Below are 24,605 nucleotides of genomic sequence, written 5' to 3'. Positions count from 1 at the left end.
CAGTCAAGCACACCAACACCATGGTCATTTAACCAACTTTGGGTGCTTTTGGCAGTGTGGGCAGGTGCCAAATCCTGCTGGAAAATAAAATCAGCATCTTCAAAAAGCTGGTCAGCAGAAGGAAGCATGAAGTGATCCAAAATGTCTTGGTAAACGGCTGCAGTGACTTTGGTTTTCAAAAAACACAATGAACCAACACCAGCAGATGACATTGCACCCCAAATCATCACAGACTGTGGAAACTTAACACTGGACTTCAAGCAACTTGGGCTATGAGCTTCTCCACCCTTCCACCAGACTCTTGGTTTCCAAGTTAAATACAAAACTTGCTCTCATCTGAAAAGAGGAATTTAGACCACTGGGCAACAGTCCAGTTCTTCTTCTCCTTAGCCCAGGTAAGATGCCTCTGACATTGTCTGTGGTTCAGGAGTGGTTTAACAAGAGGAATACAACAACTGTAGCCAAATTCCTTAAGACTCTGTATGCCTTGACCCCAGCCTCAGTCAATTCCTTGTGAAGTTCACTCAAATTCTTGAATTGATTTAGCTTGACAGTCCTCATAAGGCTGCGGTTCTCTCGGTTGGTTGTGCATCTTTTTTCTTCCACACTTTTTAATTCCATTTGACTTTCTGTTAACATGCTTTAACTGCTTAAACTGTCAGATCAGTTTGTGTAGCCTAGTGAACCAAACTGAGAGACCATTTTGAAGGCTCAGGAAACATTTGCAGGAGTTTATTAGCTGATTGACATGTCACCATATTCTAATTTGTTGAGATTTTTTCTGATAAATGTGAGCCAAAATCATCACAATTAAAAGAACTAAAAGACTTAAACTACTTCAGTCTCTGTGCACTAAATTTTAATTAATACCCGAGTTTCACAATTTTGAATTGAGTTGAATTACAGAAATAAAGGAACTTTTCCATGACATTCTAATTTATTGAGATGAACCTGTATTTCAAAAGACATATGGGGTCTCACTTGGGAGGCCAATCATCTCTGAGTTTAAGAGAAAATGCCAATGAAAATTGGCTAGTGGATTTAGCATACCTGAGTCACTCCACGTGTATACGGGTATAGATAGGCAAGAGGTGCATCCACTCTTCAGATTTTTGCTTCGGAGCCGAGTGGTTGTATAAAAAGCAGTTATACTCCACAAAGCCATTTGCTGTGTGTCAGAAAGCTGTTCTGGTTGGCGGTACAGCGCGAACAGCGGTGTTCCTTTCAGCAATTCCCCTGGGCGTTTGAACTAAAAGAGCAGATTTCCTAAAAGAGCAAATCGAAAGAAGATTTTCATCTTTTTAAAGAAGCCGTTTTCGATCGTGTCCTTCTGTATGTGGTTGTTTCCTATACTCTGATAATGGCCACGATCTAAATGTAAGGGAAACAGGTCAATTTAGCTCAAAGGGAATCATTCAAGATTTTAAAGGGAATTTGAACAGAATCACTGTTTCACGGCTGATCACTGAGACGCCCTGCGATTCACTGAACAAGCTGTTTAACATCAAATCTGCGCTGGATATTAATATCCAAAGTATAGTGAAAACACTATCAATTAGCACAGTAACAAGATCGGCAGTTTAAGACATTTGTAAGCTCAAATGACTTGTAAGCACAAAACACAAGATACTTCTCTTTTCAATATGAATAAGGCTTTATTAGATAAATCTAAGACATATCAAATAATCTAACACATGAACGCACACACTCACAAATTCACATATTCACACAAGTTGCAGGAAGATCGAAAGTTAGGGAAAGATGAGTTTAAGAGAATGGAAATGTGGAATCCCAAGTTTACAGCAATACGTTAAATTGCATAGACAGGAACAACCATCAATCACTTAATTAGCCCTCGCATTGAGTTCCTCAATGAGGCTAAAATTATATTAGATACACCAGTACAAATGTCTGAAGGTACATTGCCTGTGTCCCTTTGATGTCGTTGAAACGGGGTTTCCGATGTCGCTGATTGGCTGGATGTTCAGTAGTCGCTGAAGTGACGTCTTGGGAAGCCCGTGGTTGGGCGTTGGTTGAAGATGCAGAGTTGTGTGGCTGGTTGAAGTTGAACTCGACGTTACAAAACTTAATTCAGAACACGAAACTCTCAAACGGAACAGAAAAGAAGTAAAGTTTGACGAGACTAGGTGGTGTTTCTTCTCATCGTGGCTAAGTAGCAGCAGGCGTGCAGGCTGAAGCAATGCTGGAACCGCGCTCAAAGAACAGTGATGACAAACAGCATGGCTAAAAGCTAAAGCTAAGAAGCTAAAAGCAGGCATGACTGATAGCAAAAGCAGAGCTAAAACTAAAAGCAGACATGACTAATAGCAGAAGCATAGCTAGAGACTAAAAGCAGACATGACTAATAGCAGAAGCATAGCTAGAGACTAAAAGCAGGCATGACTAGTAGCAGAAGCAAAGCTAACAACTAAAAGCCAAGATTTTATGGTGTCCTGAGTATTTAAACTGGCCTGTTGGCCACACCTCAAATGTTGTCTTGACCAATCAGATAGTGTCTTGGCTCGGGGGTTATCATAAATCATATGTTATCTTATTTGTACACATCATTTCACCATCATATCGTTGTGTTGCCGCCTATTCAGCCCCTGGTCGGAATTGCTTTTCTACGGGCCTGGGTGCCCTTAGAACAAGTGTTCTCCAATATGGGCTGGGGCGCTATGTGCAACGGGCAGGCAGTTTCAAGATTGTTTGTGGCAGTGCATCTAGCCTTGCGGCAGTTCCGGCCACTGCTGCAGGACAAGCATGTGTTGGTCTGCATGGACAACACTGCGGCTATTTTGTACATCAACCGGGGGAGCTCAATCGTGGAGCAGACACACTCTCACGACAGACCACTTTCCCCGGAGAATGGCAACTCCATCCCCAGATGGTCCAGCTGATCTGGAGTCGATCCGGGGAAGCTCAGGTAGACCTTGCTTCCCAAGACTCTTCCCACTGCCTGACCCAGGCCCCCCTGGCCACAGATGCACTGGCACACAGTTGGCCTCGGGCTCTACGCAAGTATGTGTTTCCCCCCCGTGAGCCTGCTCGCACATACACTGTGCAAGGTGATGGAGGAGGAGGAACAGGTCCTGTTTGTTGCAACTTACTGGCCCACCCGTTTTCGAAACTCATGCTCTTCGTAAGGTTTCCCACTCTGTAAATACGTGTCTTCCCTTGACAGACCTGCTTTGTCAGTCTCTTCCGGCAGTTGTTCCATCCCTACTCTAAGGTAGGAACAGGCTCAGAGAGCCATTCCATATGTAGTACTGCCCTCTGGGCAGTCCATATCAGTATTTCCATGTCACCTCTGTACGGTTAGGATGTGGTCTTTGTAGCCAGGTTCACTTACCCATCGTTCTACCAGGTTACCAGGTTACACTTGTTTATACACTTATTTATTTGCCAATTTGTAATTCTCCCGTAATTTTTTTTTTTTTTTTTTTTTCTGTGTGTTGTTGTGTGTCTGTTTACTGGAAGCTTATGTCACTAAAACAAATTCCTTGTATGCGCAAGCATACTTGGCAATAAAGCTCTTTCTGATTCTGATTCTGATTCTGATTATGTACGTAACCGAGACATTATATGTAGTTAATATACTGCTTTTGGAACATTTTTTCCATGATGTGCTGCATTTTAATGTAATGACAGTAATGATTGCTTGTGAAAATTCTGCTTTGAATTGTATTCTTAATTGCAGAAATCACATTCTGGCTGCAAATAATATATTTTCATCTAAATAATTATCAACAATCACACTTAACTTAGAAGACACATTGGCAGAGTCATTCGGACATCAAACAGTATATTGAAGTTCCATCCAATTTAAAACCTTGTTGCCTCAGTCTGGTCACCCTACATGTAAAAACAAATAGCTTGCATCAGCCCACCAAACAATGCAGCACTATCCCCATCACTTTATGACAAAGCTATGCCAATGCACAAAGCAACCACCATGAACATTTAAGCAACCACATAGCAATGCCCTGACATGCACTGTGTACTGTACCGACAAGCAACACTCAGAAAATGTGATAATTTAGTCTTTGTCTGTTGGATCCTTAGCTATACACTCACACATGGTAATTTCTTTATCTTTTATCTAGAGAGGGTTTGTTACTCAGGACTGTTAACAATATTCAGATCTTGGAACTCTCCGTAGATAGTTCATAGAGAGTGTGATTCAGTATGCCAAAACACACAGCAGTCATGTGTCTTGCGTCTTTTATTACTCTGGCTTGTGTAATTTGCTAATTTCATCCTTTGGAGACTTTTATCTGTTTTATCAATGTCTTTCTCTTTCTGTCCCTCTGATTCTCCTTTATCTTCTGTAGTCAATAAAGGGCTTGTCCCTGTCATCAGCGTAACGAGGCTGATTACCTGCTATTAGATCTCATTAAGGGCTGTCTGTATGGCGACAGAGTCTTCCCACATTCCACCTGCCTGTCAACACCCCGCCCCATCTCTCAGAGTCTCTCTAGTCTGCCTGACAGCAAAAGGGTGGGCTGAAGATGGTGTGGGCCAGACTTAAAGATGCACATGCACACACAGACACACACACACACACATAAAAAAATCACTGTTGTAAAATCACAGGGAGTAACTTTCTATTCATGAGGCATTTGTCAAAACCTACTTCACAACCCATGCTAAAAAAACATGTTATCACACAGGAATTCCACTTAAAAGTTTATGGCTTGTTTTTATATGGATCAAGTATTAGATGTGGCTAGAAAAATGAAGTGGATGGTAGGGAGTGTTTGTGGCTTATTGAATAAAAACATCAGATGATTGCAAACAAAGGATGAGAAAGTATTAGAAATAAGACAGTAGACTAAGGTAAATATAAATTAATTAAAATTAATTAAGAGGCATTTAAGATCTAATCATAAAGATTGAGAGTTTTTAAACAATAAAAATCTCCAACAGGACCGTGTTTATTGATTTTCAATTGATGCATTATTTTATTTGAAGGGCTCATGTTGTATATGTTTTTTAGGGCTGGGAGGAGAGCGTGGATGCAGCCGTCTCCCACCTCTTAAAAACGTGTCTGTCACGCAGCCCCAAGGATCAGGCCATCAGCTTGAGCACCGGCCTGCTAACCATCCCAAAAGACACCTCACGTCTGAAGAAACACATCATGCTGCTCTGTGACCGCTTGGGCAAGGGTGGCCGTCTCTCTCTCTTCTCAGAAGCCAATGTCCCTACAACTGTCATGATGCCAGGTCAGAAAAATCTTAGTTTGGAAGCTTTCATGCATAGAGTCATTTTTGGCTTGAAGGGTCTTCATTGTAAAACTTAAACCAATATGTTTAAAAGGAGTAGGGAAGAAAATAATGGCATTATTTGTAGCCCAATATGTAGTCCACATGCGATGCACGCAGAGATAAAAGACGAATTCCCACTATGTAACAGCCATAAATCTATATTAAAGACCACTTTAAAGCTTTGCTACTCATGCCATACCAAGGTATTAATAATACTTCCTATGTTGCAGCAGTACAGATTGTAATGAGGTTGAAGCTCCAGATATGAACATACTAACAAGTTTTCATTTATCTTGTAGGATAAATTACATTTGTATTATCAACAGAGCTGTCAGAATAAGCAGCCAACATGTTCGATTTATTTAAAATGTTTGTGTTGATTACGTTTTTTTATGGTGATTAATGCGTTTACCAATTTTGATGTGTTTGTTACAGTTCATTCAAAAAACTGCTGCATGTCTGAAATACTGACAAAACTGCCAGATTGAGTGAATGTACTTGTGTACGTTTGGGCAGCTAAAAGTTTCTGCATTCATATTATCTAATCAAAATGTCCAAAACAGAAATCTGAAGATTGGATAAAGCCAGGTCCTGAAGTGGAGATTTATGGCTCAGTGCATGAGAAAAATCTATAGACACATATAAAATCTGTAGACACAAATAAAAAAAAAGTGTATTCAAATAACAATTTAATGTGCTCTGTATGTTCTCTTTCCATTAGCCTGAAAAAATACATTCTATGAAAGCAATCGATCAATTAATCAATCAAATGTCAAACTTGACCAGTACAACGAAAAACAGCCTTTCACCAATGTAAAAGTCTTTTGTCTTCATTCTGGTAGTCAACTAAGTAGAAGACTCTCAGAGTACATTCTCTTGTTACATGCTGTTGTAGTAACATGCAGGGGCAACTAGGATAGAAAGAATAGAGCTTTACTTCATAGGATACATAAAACATCAGAGACCCCTGTGGAATGTGTGAATGATTAACTCAGTGGGTTCTGTTATCAGACCCCTGTCCTCCCTGAAGTCTCGGACTGTATCTTTCTCTCTCTCTGGTGTTTGGACACTGGGTGCGGAGGTATTATCCGTCCCTCAGATGGCTGGATGTCTCAGAACACACCGTTTGGTCAGTGGCCAGTCATGTGGAGGAGAATGAGTGACTAATCTCAGAGAATCCTGCTTAAATTGCTTTTGTCTGATGAAATATGTCTGCAGGACGTGTTGTTCCATTCCTTCAAGTTTAAAGTCAATCTCTTGACACTCTCTCATACACACACTTGTGACCTGGCTGTTTTATCTCTCTGATTTGTGTCTTCCTGTCTGCCTTCCCCTCTCTGAGTCCTGTTCTCCCTCACCTGACCTTTCGTTATAGTGATGACATCACACGGGAGGATTGCTACACTCCCTGAGCACCTGCCCCTTAGATAATGCATCAGCATTCGTATTTTTTGTTTCAGAGAGACCGTGTGGTTTTGTTTCATTTTCTTTAAGATCTTCTTTTGAATTAACCACTGGAGGTCATGGTTCGTTCATGGAGGAGTCAGTGTTTGGCTCACTTGTTAAAGGCAAGCCATATTTAGAGATTCAGAAAAGAGATAATGTGATGATTACTGTGTACAGAATTTTCCAAATTCAATGGAACATGAAGTTTTAATCCAAAAAAGGCGGATCTGAGAAAGCAGTGGCTGGTAAACATATGTGATTGTTTCACCACAAACTTTTAATTATCTGTTAAATATGTTAGTCACTATTCTGTGTAATTTTTCATTCACAATCATTTCACTGTATGCAATGCCAAAATATAAATATATTCAGAGGAGCCGAACTGTCAACGTCTTGCTGTTTAAAATTAAATGTTTAACATCGTAAAACATTTTTTAAGGCAGTAACAGCATATTCATACAGCCATTTTAAACACAGGAAGAAGAGCACCAACGCACACACAATGCAGCAATACTGAAAATTAGCCATGGTTTTATTACAAATAAAACGTCAAAAAATTGCAATGGTAGTTAAACCATAACCACAAATAAACCCAGGTTGTGCTACACTAACAATAGTATAACTATGGTATTTGTAGTAAAAATTTGGTTATGCAAATGGCAATCCACAACATGGTTACTACACTTTTACTATATTAAATCCATTGTTAATTTTAGTAAGTGTTTATCAGTCAAACTCATTTAAAACTGTAAATTCAACAGATATAAAATGATTAGTAAGTGAAAAATACTGCGAGAAGACAATCGCTGGACCTCGGCTGATTATTGGGGAAATACATTTATTATTCAGAATGCATATTTATAGGAACATTTCAGCAGGTTGAGGATAATTCATGTTAATGCACAGAATATTATTAATTCATTTTTTTTTTTTTATGCGTGAGAAACTGTCTGTATGTAGGTGCACTAAACACTGACTGGAAACTCCCGAGCTGTACTAGAACACGGAAGTAGTTGTGCAAGTAGTCCATGGAGTAATAATCATATGTAAGCTAAATAGTCATTAAAAAAAAGGTTGTAATAAACCTATTCATTGTAATGCTTAAAATACTATAATTCAGTAATATGATTTCCTGACTATTTCTGAAGGAAATGTCATCACAAGAATTATTCCATGCATTTCTTTGCCATTTGACTAATTAACTTCTAATTGTCATTTTCCTTAAACAGGACTTCATTATCAAATATAAAACCCAGTGACACACATTACATTTACATTTACATTACATTTAATCATTTAGCAGACGCTTTTATCCAAAGCGACTTACAAATGAGAACAATAGAAGCAGTCAGGTCAACAAGAGAACAACAACAGTATACAAGTGTCATGACAAGTCTCAGTTAGTCTAGTATAGAACGCATAGCCAGGTTTTTTTTTTTTTTTTAATGAAAAGACAAGAAAAGGAAAAGTGCTAGTGTTAGTTTTTAGCTGTTTCTTGAAAATGAGTAAAGACTCAGCTGTACGAATTGAGATTGGGAGGTCATTCCACCAGCTGGGCACAGTCCAGGAAAAGGTCCGTGAGAGTGATTTTGAACTTCTTTGGGATGGTACCACAAGGCGTCGATCACTTGCAGAGCGCAAACGTCTGGAGGGCACATAAGATTTAAACAATGAGTTTAGGTAAGTTGGTGCCGTGCCAGCGGTCGTCTTGTAGGCCAGCATCAGTACCTTGAATTTGATGCGAGCAGCTACTGTTAGCCAGTGTAACCTGATGAGAAGAAGAGTAACGTGAGCTTTTTTTGGCTCATTGAAGACAACTCTCGCTGCTGCATTCTGGATCAATTGCAGAGGCTTGACAGTACATGCAGGAAGGCCCGCCAGGAGAGCATTACAATAGTCCAGTCTGGAGAGAAAAAGAGCTTGGACAAGAAGTTGGGTTGCTTGCTCTGACAGGAAGGTTCTAATCTTCCTAATTTTGTATAAGGCAAACCTGCAGGACCGGGTAGTTGTAGCAATGTGGTCTGTGAAGCTTAACTGATGATCCATCACAACTCCTAGGTTTCTAGCTGTCCTCGAAGGAGTAATGGTTGATGAGCCCAGCTGTATAGAGAAGTTGTGATGAAGCAATGGGTTAGCTGGAATCACCAGGAGTTCTGTCTTCGTAAGGTTAAGCTGAAGGTGATGGTCATTCATCCAGCTAGAGATGTCACTCAGACAGGCTGAAATGCGAGCAGCTACCGTCGGGTCATCTGGTTGGAATGAGAGGTAGAGTTGGGTGTCATCAGCGTAGCAGTGATAAGAAAAGCCATGCTTCTGAATGACAGATCCTAATGATGTCATGTAGATTGAGAAGAGAAGTGGTCCAAGTACTGAGCCTTGAGGAACCCCAGTAAACTTTGAAACATCACCCCTCCAAGACACACTGAATCTGATCTGTCAGAGAGGTAGGACTTAACCCACAGGAGTGCTGTTCCAGAGATGCCCATCTTTCTGAGGATGGACAGGAGAATCTGGTGATTAACAGTGTCAAAAGCAGCAGAAAGGTCCAGTAAGATGAGTACCGAGGATTTTGAAGCTGCTCTTGCTAGTCGCAGGGCTTCAGTAACCGAGAGCAGAGCAGTCTCAGTTGAGTGGCCACTTTTGAAGCCAGATTGGTTGCTGTCCAGGAGGTTGTTCTGTACAAGGAACATAGAAAACTGGTTGAACACAGCTCGCTCAAGTGTCTTTGCAATGAATGGAAGAAGGGATACCGGTCTGTAGTTTTCAAGAAGGGCTGCATTTAGAGATGGTTTCTTGAGCAGCGGGCTTACCCGAGCCTGCTTGAATGCTGAGGGAAATGTTCCAGAGTGAAGAGAGGAGTTGATAACGTGAGTAAGCGAAGGTATGACTGAAGAAGAGATCGCTTGAAGGAGGTGAGTGGGGATCAGATCAAGTGGACAAGTAGTAGGATGATTGGACATCTACCCCAACAAAGAGCACTTACCTATTACAACAGCCAAGTCAGTGCCATTATGCAAGGCCAAATCACACTATGCACAAAATCAAAGTTCGCAAGGCCAAATCTTTGGGTAAAACAGCACGCTCTAGTGTTTAAATTGGGATTCTGCTGTAATCAAGGCAGTGGGAGAACCCACTGATGAACAATCACCAGCAAGACAGCCCCAAAGTAAAGCACTTATTCTTACATGGAATCGCAAATGCTTCTCTTTGTAGTCATCTAGGGAGTCTCCTTCAAATGAAACAGAACTAAATACAAACCAGTTGGACACAACACATGAGAGGAGATACTGAGGCAGGCCTAGGCTAAAGTAAATCTTTTAGATAAAACAAGTCTAATTTTTTCTATATTTTTTTCTCTCTCATGAACTGAAGCCATAAATGGAGCCAAAAGTCCGTTTCAGGCTGAGACCAGACACTATTGAATTGCTTGTTGGCAGATATCAGGTTTTGTTTATGTAAGATTTGAAAGCATTCTTCTTGTTCAGTTGTAGGAGTAGTTAAGTGTCGATCACAGAAAAACCCTCCTGCTGTGAGGCTGAGTACTTCTACACAAATACCCTTGTTATGAGACCTCTGTCTCTGATCTAAAATAACACTCCTAAACGAACAGCCTGTTGAGGTCTGTGTAAATATTAGAGGAGGATTATGATAAGCTTTTCAGAAGAAAGTAAGCGGTTTCACCCGATTTGTCTATTTGGGGTATGTGGTTTAAAAAAGAGAAAACAAACTCCAAAAGGATTGTGGGTAAGAGGCTGGACCGAGAGACATAAGAGGCTGATTCATAAGTCCCCCTTAAAAACTTAAAAACTCCTTATTCTGGCTGATCCTCAGCACAGAGTGTCGAATCCTTCTGATGGAGTCCAGCAGGTGCACTCTGATCTGCCAGCAATCTGGAGACATTTTTAATATGTTTATTCACATTACTGCTCAGTGAGTAGAATGTAACCCTGTGAAGCCTGACTTAAGAAATAATAGTAAAAAGAAATAAATAAATAAAAATTTTATAAACCATTTATAAAAATATATATATATATATATATATATATATATAAATAAATAAAAAAAATGTGTTGTTGTTTTTTTTTTAGTGCAAAAAGTGAAGTGACATACAGCCAAGTATGGTGACCCATACTCAGAAATTGTGCTCTCTATTCAACCCATCCAACACAGCAGTGAACACACACCCAGAGCAGTGGGCAGCCATTTATGCTGTTGGGGTAGTTGGGGGTTCGGTGCCTTGCTCAAGGGCACCTAAGTCGTGGTATTGCCAGTCCAAGACTCGAACCCACAACCCTAGGGTTAGGAGTCAAACTCTCTAATTACTAGGCCATGACTTCCCAGTGCATATGTGTTTTATGTTTTTTTATCATATTTGATAAATAAGGAGTTTATGGGATAGTGATATAGTGAGAATATGGAGCTCATACTTTATTCATTCTTTATTCAAAAGTCCAAACTGAGCAAAATAAAAAAATTTGGTGAAGATGTCATTTATATGGCCAAGAGCAAGATGAAATTCCAATTCTGTATTCTAAATCAATTACATTTTTATAACAGTATAGTAGACTACTTGCATTTAATGCATATAAATATCAGTTGTTTCTCTATATCTCTCAGTATAATGTCTTAGAAAGATGATATGTTTATGATAAGAGCTCTGTAGTTTTAATTGTTGGGGCAATGTTTATAATGCAGTGCAATACCATGATGAGAGACAAGAGATGTACATTAAACGCTCCTCAAAACTTGATGTATAGTATTTGATTCTCAGATTTCAAAAAGCCTTTTCTAAAAAATCTTTTCAATTTTAGAGCAAAAACACACATGTAACACAACAGACAGCTTCAGAATTATACTAAACTTTTACTTAATAAAAAGTCTGAACTGTCAATCAAAGGGCAAGTGTACAAGTTTGTCAGCAGGGTTGTTTATGCTGAAATTTTAAAATTCATCCATCCAACAGGTAGGCTTTACAGGGTTAAGTGGAGTACAGAGTTATGCTACTGTAACAAGTCATTTATTCTTAATGATGAAAATTTTTGTTGTTCTGCAGTTGGTTGTGAGTCCTTGCCTGAACCTATAGTTGAGCAGGAGGAGGAACCACCACTGCAGCAGGACTCTGCCAAGTACATTAAAAAGAAACAGCCATCCAAGAGAATCAAGAGCAAGTCAGGTATGACATGTGGGTGTCCCAACACCTCAGAAAGCCTTACTGTTGCACTGATTTAACAAGGTTGGTAAGATGAATGTGACATTGTATACTGCAGACTGATAGAAAATGATAACCAAGTGCTTGTGTAGAGAATGTGAATCAAGTTCTATGATAAGTGAGGAAATACTGTTTTATGTAAGTTTGTGTTCATATATACGTTTAAGCAGGTCTGCAGCACTTGCAGTAATTAGTTTAATCCAGAACCCTCGACATTGTTAATGATATGAAGATTTGTGAAACGTACACAAAAAGGCTTTACATTCTAATGGACCAAATTGCCCAAATCCAGTTTAAGTGATGAAACTCCAATTCTTGTAAAAATGAAAGAAACATCATTCAGAACAATTAAACTGAATGTCCTCTGGTAAGCTTAAAATGGCATTAGTGTTGGAATGTCTAAAATGAGTAGTAATTATTGACTAGTTCTGTGTAATTGCTTTGAACAGTGCATAGAAGTGCACCATAGATGTGTAAACTAATACATTTTGACGTTTGCTAAACCAGCATAACCAGCTCAAAGACTAGCATGGTGTGATTTCTTTAGCAAATGAGTTTTTATCCCACTCACTGGACATTACACTTTGAAAGTGTCACATACTGCGTTAAGCAAGCAAATGTCATCACAGGTGCATTTTTTTTTGATGAGCCTGTGTTGTTAATCTTAGTTATTACAGTTGCTGTTACCTATTTCCCAGATAGTCTAAATTTCCATGGCGTGAGCACTGATAACAGTAGATCCTCCGTGCACCTCAAATATTGGAGAAACTCTGAATGCTCATTATTCAGTTGTTGCTTTTGTCTTTGAAGAGGCAGATCTGCTCAGACATGTAGCTCAGTCGCCAGCTCTCTGTCTGAGGTATTCAACGGACCATTCCCCCTAACAACATAGAAATATTTAGACTGAGGAAGCCATTAAACAGGAACAGTGAGGAAGGATATCTGATACAGTTGAAAGGATTTAAACATAGTCTCTGATGTTAATTGAAACAGAAGCCACTCTTTCATGTGTCTTTCATCTCTTTTAATACAAATTCAAAGTTCACATGTCGTCTGTCTGGGTATCGTACATCAGATCAGCAAATAGACTCTGGAGTAACAATATATATTTATAAACATGGATTGTTGGCTATTAAACACCCTAAATTCAAATCCAAGTTTTATGATTACAATAACAGATAATACAGCATACCTTGCTTGTTATAATAACTTTTATAATAAATCATAGCCAGCAAAGTAAATTATTTTTTTAAAATATTATTATGGTGAAAAAAAATCTTCTGTATGAAGCATGTTAGATGTAAGATTTCTATATGAAACACATATTTAGTTTCCTTTCTCAGCATTACTGTTATTGACAAAGATGAATGCACATGAGAGATGAAAGCAGTAACAACTTTTATACATTTTATGCTGTTTACTTTCCGCAACAGTTCAATGACTGAACTTCTGAAATCTACTGCACACACATTTACATGGGAGCTGCTGAAATCACAGATTTTATAGTTCGTTACTCATTAAGAACTGTCTCTTAAACTGGTATCCCACATTAAACAATAGAACAATTAAAAAATCAGTGTCACTGTCTGCAGTTTTGACATCAAAACCATAAAATAAATGAATAGCCCATGCCATACGTTATGATCATTAGTAAATTATTTTACAGAAAAAATTGTATTCCCCCCAAGTCACTAACAGAATTATGTAAATTAATTTCACTTAAAAGCAAACTTTGATTGGTCACACTATATTCATATGTTAGTCAGACATTTTTTTTTCTCTGTCAAAGTGTGCAGTTTTTGTCCAGGACTGACAGGACTTCATGCCAGCAGTCAACAGTCTGAATAAGCCTAGGTAAATCTTAACCACCCCACTGACAGAACTCTCAGCTAGTTAATGGCTCTTTTCATTGCCTCTGGCAATTGTTTAATTCAAGGGTGTCAAAGCATACTACTGAACAGCCACCAACCTCCAGATGTTTTGTTCCAGCCCTATCCAACATACCTGCCTGTACTTTTCAAATAATTCCTAAACACCTTGAGTTCCGGGTTTAATTGAAGAATGCTCTTCCATCCTTAATCAGAGAGAGTCACAGACTACCAACAGAGGATGGTGAGATTTCAATCTAACAGTTATGATAGGTGTAACATCTCTGACCAATGTTTAGCTGTTTCGTGTTTGTAGGGGCGCAGCTAATTGCATGATTTTGTTTTTAATTCTTTAAAATAATAAAAGATTGTATGATGTGAGCTCAAGAAGATAGACAAAGCATATTTTTTCATCTTTGATAATTCTTTGCCAAGACATCTACACGCGATACAGCATTAACTTGTCATACTGTACTCTTGTTCTCAAAAATCAGGTGGTATTCCAAAAGAGCGAATCTAATCACCATGTTGTGCAGAAAGAAAATTCTATGCAATCTGTTGTTTTTTTCTTTAATTTACTTTATTCAAACCACAAAAAGACAAACATACTGAAAAGTGCACCTGTAAACCTGGGTGAAGCCAGTGTGTAAATTAAGAACAATTCTGGGACTGTTTTTAATTTAATGGAAAACTAGGAGAGAGGCACGAGCAGGATTTTGAACGGTCTCCAAAGTCCAAAGGTTCTCGTTCAGTATAAGACCCCTTCACAAGATTCATCACAAAGTTCATTAATTCTCCATCTGTGAACATGTCACACTAGGCAATCAAAGCCTCACAGTTTTGTTCGATAACAACAGAATCTTTTAGGATCCCATAAATTTGTCTCGGATGTCAAAACTGTGGCCAAAATTGTACAGTGTGCCCCCGCTTTAATAGCAGACACTTAGATTTCTCAGTGTATGGAGAGTTTAAAATGAGAGCCAGTAATAAATGGCCTTTGCATGCTGATGTGTGTAATGATTAAGGCTTGATTGTCTCTATATTTAGCAGATTGTCATACGGTTTCCATTATATTACTGGTGCTATATCAGATAGAGCTGAAACCCGTAGATAGCAGAGATGAGAGGGAAGCTGATGCCCATAAATGAGTTCCAACTAAACAGGCCTCATTAATCTCTCATTATGTTAATGTTCTCAGAGCAGCAGGGTAAATCTGCACAAAATACTCAAGACAAAGTAGAGCTACTCATGTGAAGCACACAAGAGATGAGACTCAATGTTAATTCCAATAGAGTTTGAAATTAATACATTGCTAAACTTACAAAAGCATATTCTAACAAGCATGAAAAATACAAGACACACAAATCTTGGGTAAAATAGTTGATTTTCTAAAAATCTATTTTATATGCATACTACAAAAATTGCTAGGTTCTCATGACTCACAACCTTAGAGCCAGAACTGTCACTGATGAAAACTAGGAACATAATGCCCCTGCTCATAAATACTTTATAATTAATTGAGTTACCAAATGAAGGACCAAAAGACCTCCACACTCCCACATGCTAGGGCTGGTCCGAATACCATTTTTTGAGCTTTGAAGCTTCAATAGTAATCAACACCAAATATTCAAAGCTTCGGAGGGAGGGGCAGAACATTTTCTTCTCTCTAATAAAGGTAAGAATCTCTTTGTGTCTTGTCTATTTGCATTTTTATTATGTTGAGAACCGTTCATTCAGTCGACCTCACGTGTTTCGGGTGTGTTGCTATGGACCCAAGGGAGTGCAGTGTGGCATTTTGGTGCAATATAGACATCAACTTCTAATAAACTAAAGAACAGCACGAGCCGGAACCGGCACAACAGGTTTTACTGCAGAAAAAATAAAATAAAACCACACTGAGAGGTATGCTTCAGATGAGGTTGTGAGTTTGGCATTGAACAAAAGTGGCTTTTGTGTCGTTTTTAACAACATACCTTTAAATTTGTTAAAAGGAAGCAATGAAAAGTAAAATATACTTTTCCTGATCCCAGCTGTGCGGTGGGCTGTTAACCTCACTGCATGTGCTATCAGAGCATCAATGAATAACATATGTTCCTCATCATGGTCCCCAACAACTCATTGAAACACTTTGTCCAATCTGTGTATGTTGTTGAAGTTTTTTTTGCCATTGGCTGAAATTTAAATTATGTGTGTTTGAGTTATGATTTTGTTTAGGCTGTATGGTAATTCCCCAGTTTAATCAGATAGTCAGTAGTTTTCCAGAAAAGAAGGATCTTAAAACAAATATATTTTTCAGTGTGCACTGAAAAATACCCGCTTACACTTACACCTGTAGTTAGTGTTCCATCCAATTACGCAGTAAAAACTGGGATTTATTCCATCCTAAATATCGAGGAATGGAAATTAGATATATTTCCAGGTAGCACTCATTAAAAGAGACAAGAAAATGCAAAGCAAAAAAGTGTTAATGGCAAAGCTGTTGAGATGTGTTTAATTGCATTAATTAATTAGATCTGCTTCATGGCAACAGCACAGCAGGGAAAGTGTAAGGAGATTACACAAGCTGATCTGTTTGGAGTTTGTTGGCAGGACAGTCCGTGTGGTTTCAGTGGCGGGCAGGCAGCCATCATGTGGACAGAGAACTCAGTAAGAAACCGCCCGCAAACACTCACACATTCCACATCTCCCGCAAGCTCTGAAATGAGAATCTCCTCGAAAACACTGTCCACTGCCTGACTCCTACAAGTGATTCATAACCTCCTAAAAATATACTCCTGCTCCTAAATATATACGTTGTAGGCAATAGACTAATTCAACAAATTATCAAAAGACTTAATTATATTTTTACACTTTAAATATATTTATCCAGGGAAACCCATTCTTCCAAAAATATTATACCATTTAATAGCATGAAGTTGGAAATACCTTGACTGAGCGGCAGTGTTTGTTTTCTAATGTTGCCATGGCCACACAAGCAAGCAGCTATGAACATTAGTCACATCATGCACTGCAGATGTGAAAATCTGGTCAAACAGGCATATAAATATATAAATATTGTCTTACAAATAGATTACATTTGTAAGACGATATATACAGTTTAACAGTTTTAATAAAATGTATGTTTTTATTATTTATTAAGAATAAGTTCACTCAAAAATGACAAATATTTTAGTCCATAATACTTTCATTTATCTTCAGAGCAAAAGTTGCAATTTTACTGTTTGTATTATTTTTTTTTTATTAAAATTAAGTTTTAATATTCTCTCATAATTTTTTGTCCACCCATGTCTAGGTAATAAACCTTTTTCAGGCTTCAAAAACTCCTGAATCCATATAAATCAAGCTGTTTTATCAAAGAATGATGAACAGAGCTTCATTTAGGCTTTTATTCAGACATTAACACTGATCAGCGGTCATTCATGAAAATCAACATCAGTGCATGGCATTTGGAAGCTCAAACATGATTCTAGACTTAAAAATATGTTCATTTGTGTTCCGTCTTTTGAGTAAAAGAAAATGAAAAGAGAAAGACTTAAAAGATGACAGATTTTTTCTTCTTCTTTTGACTCTGTTCCACAGTTGAATATGCACTTGTTTAGATAGTCCCACTGGTGGGGTCCGAATTCACTTAAACAGAGCAGTGTTTTGAGAACGTCGTAGATCCATGTTGTTTAACTCTTCAGGAAGTTTTTATAGTTGCATCTGCATATTACCGTGCCATCAAAGTATTTAAACATCAAACCAAGTACACATTACGTCTTTCAATTAAGAATGAGGCTCTGGATTAAACCTGTGTTCGCCCATTAGTCTTTTCGGCTCTATGGCTGCTTTGTCTGTTAAATCCACTTGCTTCTTTGTCCTGCTGACCACTGCAGAACCGGCGTGTGAGTCAGCACATCTGATTAACCCCGCTCACCCTCACTGCAGGAGTTTCAGTAGCCTCTGAGATGTGATTAAGAATGACATTTGACACATCTCATAGAACTGTAAGATGTTTGTTTACTCCATGTGTATATGGTTGTACCCCACGCGGATTCATGCTGACAATTTTGTAAACTGCAGCTCCTCCTCCTCCTTGTCTGACAGCATTTGACGGCTCTTTGTTTCTGGTTTTTTTTTCAAAATCAATATAGCAATGCTATTTGTTGTCAACAGTATGGTTGTCCCACTTGATAAAATCAGAAGCACTTGACACCATTAAAAAAAAGGACTGAATTGATCATTCTTACTGCTTGGTTAGATCTTAATTACTTAGATTTTACTGATTAAGCATGTTCCTTGTTTAGATCAGTAAACAGATAAATTCTATAATTTTGGCATTGTGAAACTTCTTGCCTTGTTACAGCTACAAGTTTACAAACTCTGGAGATTATAAAAAAAATCTTTACTTTTTTATAAATTTATTTTTATACATTACATTGTTTGCATATTTTAGTTGTCATTCAATGTCATTCAATGGATGAATGCAGCACACATGACATACAGTATTTACATGAAGGCTTTAGCAGTGTGAATCCACATAGTATATATATTTATTTCCAAAATTGACTTTTTGTCCAAGAATGAATTGAGTTAAGTGACCCTTTTTCTGATTTACAAGTGTGAAACCTCCATGGGATTAAAAGCACGATTTAGAACGATTATAACATTGAGTTAAGTTATTGAGTTATTGAGTTTTCTGCTATAGTAAGCATGCTCAGTAGCTCACCCGGTACAGTATTGCACTCACGATGTGAAGTACTCCGGTATTGTGAAACATGAGTCACGATAAATAGATCGAAGACTTGTAGAGAAATGGCATGGTTGCCTCAGCAAATGTGTTTTTAACTTAAGTTTTATTTTGTTAACTCTACTGGTTAGGTTTAAAAATATTCACTTTTATTTTTATTTTATTTTTAAGCATTACTATTTAGTGGCTCTAACTAGAAATTTCCTTTCTAAACTAACGGCTACATACAACTAGCATAATAAATCATAGCCAGATTCACATTCATCTGTTTTAGATACAGTTTCACATTGTTGTGAAAACCTGCAAGAAGCAATGTCATTTTGCAGAAATGTCACCACATGCATGTTGGATGAATTTTACAAGGACAAACATCAATCAGAAAAGGTATTTTTCTACTGTTGCAATCTTTTATAAATATGCCATGTTAAACTGCATTATTTTGATAAAGCCCTTCAAGATCAGATGGTGTGTTGTGTATTTTGAACTGTTTAAGGTTGTCTGAGGTCAGGTCTCATGGTGATACTTGCTGAAGCCGTGACAGGAACACTGATCCAGGTTGAGCTTCCAGCCTCTATTTTTAGCCTCAGCTGTTGTAATTAACCTCACCTATTAACTTCAAACTGTAAAATTGCTCTCTGATCAGCAGAAGGGCATCGTGCTGAAAGAATGACCTCACTGCATCCGCCTCCAACAGTTGCTCCAGCTCTAATCCTGCTCCGATTGTACCTTCCAAGGATTAGAGAGCATTTTAATTTAGCCAATCGGTTCATCTTAAATCAACAAGGCTCTAAGTCCAGTCTGCCATGTCAAACACAAACAGCCACATGCCCTTGACCTCAAACACAAACAAACCCTCTTTGTGCAGCCACAGAGTGCAGTCATAAAGCTGGTGACACATTTTCATAAAGTGGCTTGTCTTTTATTTAGAACAACTGTATTTAATATATTAGCTGTCAGTTTTTTTTTTTTTTTTTTTGTGCACTTTTTTCATATCTCACATTGTTGCTACTGTATTTCCTTTGTGGTTTTCTCACTTCTGACAGTTTGGAAGAGAGTGATTTAATCTCAGCCGGTTAAATTTCACAGCTGAGAGTATACAATCCCAACTTTTTCTTTCTTGCCTTTATTAATATTTAATTGCTTAGACTAGAGGAAATAGATTACATTTAATTAAAAGTTGCCCATATTTCAAAAACCTTTTTATATTATTATTTTGTTAACAAAAAAAAATCACTTTTCCATATAGTTAACTTTAAACTGCTTTTCCCGAAGCCTTCTTAACGCTACGTCATTCGTAAGTTATACCTTAAATTGCACCTTTATGTTAATACGTGTTTCCCAAAACATTCTTAGTGAAGTATACCTTCTGTAAGTCATTCGTTCATAAGGTTAGTCTGGACCACTCTTAGCTAAACCTTATCACTGTTCACAGTTCACTCTGCTAGTGGCCACCACTGTGCAAAAAGCTTCCTCACTTTTCAGTCGATACGATTGTAATTCTGTGGCAAGAAAAAGTGCAGAACCAAATAAATATTAAAATTCTAAAGTTGTAAAACAGCCAGTGTTCAATTCGTGTTTTTTTTTTTTTTGCATTTCAAAGTGTGCTACACACAACTGAGTGGGCCTGTACAAACCATCTGTAGTAACTCATTCTACTCTATGTGCACTAAACACTTTTCACACACACTGCTGTATGTACATAATACCAAAAAAGACTCAGTAATATGTGTGTTTACATGTTCATGCACTACAAATCATCTTGCACTATTCCCCAGACAGCTGCTTGACTTATGATGTTTCTCTTTGCACATGTACAGTATAATATGAAGCATTCGCATAGTCTGTATTTTTTTTTTAGTCTATGTAAGGTAAACATTTATATATAATATATTCATAGGCAAATCTGTCAGTAGGTTATTTGTGTATAATGTTTATGTGAAGCATTCGAATAGTTAGTATTTTTTAGTTTATGTATAGGTAAACATTTATATATAGTACTGTATTTTTAAAGTCTAATTTGTTAAATACGCACATAAGAAGGTTTACCTTAAGCAACATCCTAAAGTATAGTTTGGGGAACACACCTAGGAAAGGTAGACCCCTAGTTGAGATGTACCTTTAGAGTCTTCGTCGAGATGGTAGAGACACCGTTATCGGGAAACACAGCCCAGATCATATATTTAACTCAATGTCTTTAAGTTTCTTTTAGTGCTTTAATTTTTAGGAATGTAATAGAGTAGCTCAAATATAGCTACGCTCATCCATATAAAAATTACAGGACATATTCCAAATAATGGTGGTTTAAGTGTCTTAAATTTAAGCTTTATTATATTAAATAAAAAATTTAAACTTAAAACTTAAGTTCACCCAAAATTAAAATCCTGTCATCATGAGATGTTTAGCAGAATGTTCACACTGCTCTTTTTCATACATTGAAATGAATTTGAACCGACACTGTTGAGTACTGAATTTCAGTACACCGGTCAGTGCACCAGTTATAAATCAGTTATAAATTGTACAAAACCATAGAAATTAATAATCTGAAAAGGACTACTGTAAGTAAATTCAATTTGAACCACATTCACACATTACACAATATATAACACATAGCAAAACCTGCTGTGTAAAGACCAGGGGTGTCCAGTTCTTCTCCTGGAGTCCCACTATCCTTTAAAGTTTAGCTCTTGTCCTAATTAAACACACATTCGTAAAAGTCTTCAAGATAACTAACTTTTAAGTAACTGTGCTGCGGCAGGTAAAAGCTTAGAACTGATATCAGTGTTCGCAAGATACACAGTCACATTGATGTCAGACTTAACATGCCATCTTTGAATCTAAGGATTCCTTTTGAAAAAATTATGACATGACCACTTGAATAATTGACACTGTTACAAAGATGGTAAGAAGTGCCAGGACGTGGAGGTGTCTTCTCTCATGTTCAGTGCTGGTAAGGATAATGAGAGGCTCTTCCAGTGGATTTTCCCAGGATTCAGTGCTGGAATGTTTCATTAGTGTGCTATTAGCTGCTCCATTGGCTCTCAGGACACTACAACAATGTTTAGAATAAATTATTTCCCCATGTATACCTACAGGAAGACAGTGATTTATTCATATCCTGCTCCTGGTTGCTACTAGTAACATGGGCTCAAAGTAAAACATCAAGATCTCCTGTGAGATCTCATACCTGTGGCAGCCCTCCCTCAGAGCACATTAAAGCTGAAAATCCTGTAGTCTCGGTCACTGCAGGCTCATTGTTGCATGTGAAAAAAAGAGCTCATGTCTGGGTGGATATACACATCATTACTTGCACAATGTGGACAGAGGTTGTGGTTTTCAGCACTCACCTCAGATTTACAAAAACTAAGGCTTTAAAATAGAACTCTGTCAAACACACTCAAAGCCAATTCCATTCACCATAGCCATTCACCCTTAATTGTTCTAATTCTATAAAAAATAGCAATGTCCAAACTATATATTGATAATGATGATGATAAAATTGGAACAGTATTGTTGGAATCACTTTCAAAATGATGATAAACGATGAAACTTTTGACAACTACATGCATTTAAAGCGGCAAACATAACTGTAGTGCATGCTTATAATAAACAAAATGTTATCTGTTGTCCATTGATGTCAACACCAACATAGTTATTGTTAAGTTTATCATTCCAACCCAAAAATGTTATAAAAACCTACTTCTCAGTTCACAATTAAGCATCATTAAATATCATAACTTATAATAATAATATAACTAGGTTCCTGTTAACATTTTCAGCAACTGAAAATTTGGTGCATCCATACTGAATTTGAATTGAATTGAGATCGACAAATTGGATGAATGATTGTAATTAATTTACTACATTTAGGCAAATAAGGCATATAACTGTACATGCCAATTTATATATGTATGTCAATGTACTATGAATATAAAGGCACAACATAATCAATAACTCAAGAAGTAGAGCTCAAGAATTCAGCTACACAATTGTAGAGTCAACGTTAATGTTGAATTCAAAGAAAGATAATCTCACACTCTTTGGGCCCTATTTGATCTTAACACAAAGTGTAAAGCGCACGGTGCAGATGCACTCAGGGCATGTCCAAATCCACTTTTGCTATTTTAACGATGGAAAAATGGTTTGTGCGCCCGGGCGCATGGTCTAAATGAGTTGTCCCTATTCTCTTAATAAGTGATGGGTGTTTTTTGGGCGTAACGTGCAATAAACCAATCAGAGTCTCATCTTCCATTCCCTTTAAGAGCCAGTTGCGCTCGTGCCATGACGGATTTGCTATTTACATGGTGGAATTTGGCAAGCGCAATGACTATCGATTATGACATGTAGGCATATATATATATATATATATATATATATATATATATATATATAAATGCCTACATTGAATTAGCCTACTAACACACTCTTTAAATAACAAAGAAAAACATCTAGAGTTGGTCTATGGCGCAATTTATTTTCAGCTCCATAAAATAGCATGCAACACACGCACGTGCCTGAACACACCTCTTTTTTAGATCAGCATGCCCATGGGTGCACAAATGAGCGCAAATGCATTTGCTAATTAAACGACGTAAACTAGCAAACACTGGCACTGTGCGCCGGGTGTATGATAGGGTCCTCTTTCTCCCTGTGTCGAGTTTTCTTTTTCTATGCTACACTTAGCTAAGTTGTTTGTCTTCCCAGTGTTAATGTAGCTCATCTCCATCTGTTTGTGTGACAGGAAGTCAATTTTCACAAACACAGATCCAGACTGCTGTGAGGCTCTATAGGTGGCCACTACTATGATTTAGTTCAGTTCCAATATAAACAGCTTCACTGTTAAAAAAAAAACAAAAAAAACAGCCTTCTAGTTTGTTACAGCATTTCAAAAAAGTTGTAGTAGTAATAATAATAATAGTAAGAAGAAGATGAAGAAGAGAAAATAGAAAATTGTGTGATCTCTGATCACTGTCCCTCAGTCACTGTCTAGCTCTGCTCCTGACATTAGTGAGCTGCCTACCCAGGCAGGATTTTAAACTTGAAGGAACATTTTGTTGTAGTATTCAGGGACTGTCTTTGAAGGACACATGTAATGCTTAAGAATCATCTTAGACGGAAACAAAATTCTGTTACCTACTTTTTGAAACGGCAGCTGCATATGTAGTGCAACTAAGATGCCTTAATACTGAAAAGTACAGTGGGTATAGAAAATAATTCTTTATAATTCCCACTGTATATTGTTGAATCTAATAATAAAGAAAAAAACTTAACCAAGTATTTCTTTGTTTTACGCTGTTGCACTTAAAATTATTAGGATTATTCAAGTACAACATGACTGCTGAAACCAACTTTTGATCTGAATCTTCCATAACATGAGCAGTCACTTATAAGTTTCCAGTTTGTGACGTATTCTTTTCACCTCTGTATTGTGCTTAGTAAAGTAAAGTTAGCACAGCGCTGCATTGTTTAAGGGGCAACCACTGTATTTACAGGGTTAACCAATGTTTTTCAATAAGCGGCAACCTACTGCCATAGAGTGAATTAGCATTTTCATTCAGCATGTCTGTCTTTTTTTTTTTCAGACCAATTATATAGAACATACATAATCATGTATTAGGCTGAAATATGAGGTTTATTATTTAATAAAGCTTTTTTTTGGGGGGCAAAATTATAAAACTTGTAAAGTTGTTTAAAGTTAAGGATGTTGCCTTAGACATTGGTTTCCGATCAAGGGTGCTACCTAAACAACATGTAGCTCTATTCTAATTTCAAAATGAATTCAACAGCTGATTCCAATACATTTTCAGAAGATGTGCTGAAGAAGTGTTCCTGTGGCTCAGTGGTAGAGCATCGCGTTAGCAGCTCAAAAGGTTGTGGGTTAAATTCCCAGGGAACAAACATACTGGTCGAAAGAATGTATAGCCTGAATGCACTGCAAGTAATTTTTTTGCCAGTTCGGAGTTTGCAGTTATGGCAGAAGCCTATATTGACAGTGGACAGTGAGGTAGCTCACAATGTTTTAGAACAGAACTTATTTCAAAGTCTTTGTTTTTAAAGGATATCTGAAACTTTTTTTTTTTTTACTTACC

General features: G+C 37.6%; 1 protein-coding gene across 3 annotated transcripts in view; it reads left to right on the top strand.

The window, feature by feature from the left end:
- The window catches only part of LOC132102752 (protein PTHB1-like), a 203,114-nt gene that overhangs the window by 133,744 nt on the left and 44,765 nt on the right, over positions 1 to 24,605 (top strand). For all 3 annotated transcript variants that reach the window (XM_059507390.1, XM_059507391.1, XM_059507392.1), the window contains 2 exons: positions 5,000 to 5,225; positions 11,767 to 11,886. In XM_059507390.1, the coding sequence (XP_059363373.1) occupies positions 5,000 to 5,225; positions 11,767 to 11,886 (346 nt within the window). The remainder of the gene's footprint in view (positions 1 to 4,999; positions 5,226 to 11,766; positions 11,887 to 24,605) is intronic.

This window comes from Carassius carassius, chromosome 24, assembly GCF_963082965.1.
Source record: "Carassius carassius chromosome 24, fCarCar2.1, whole genome shotgun sequence".
Taxonomy (NCBI): Eukaryota; Metazoa; Chordata; class Actinopteri; order Cypriniformes; family Cyprinidae; genus Carassius; species Carassius carassius.
This window is presented reverse-complemented; position numbering and strand designations above follow the sequence as displayed.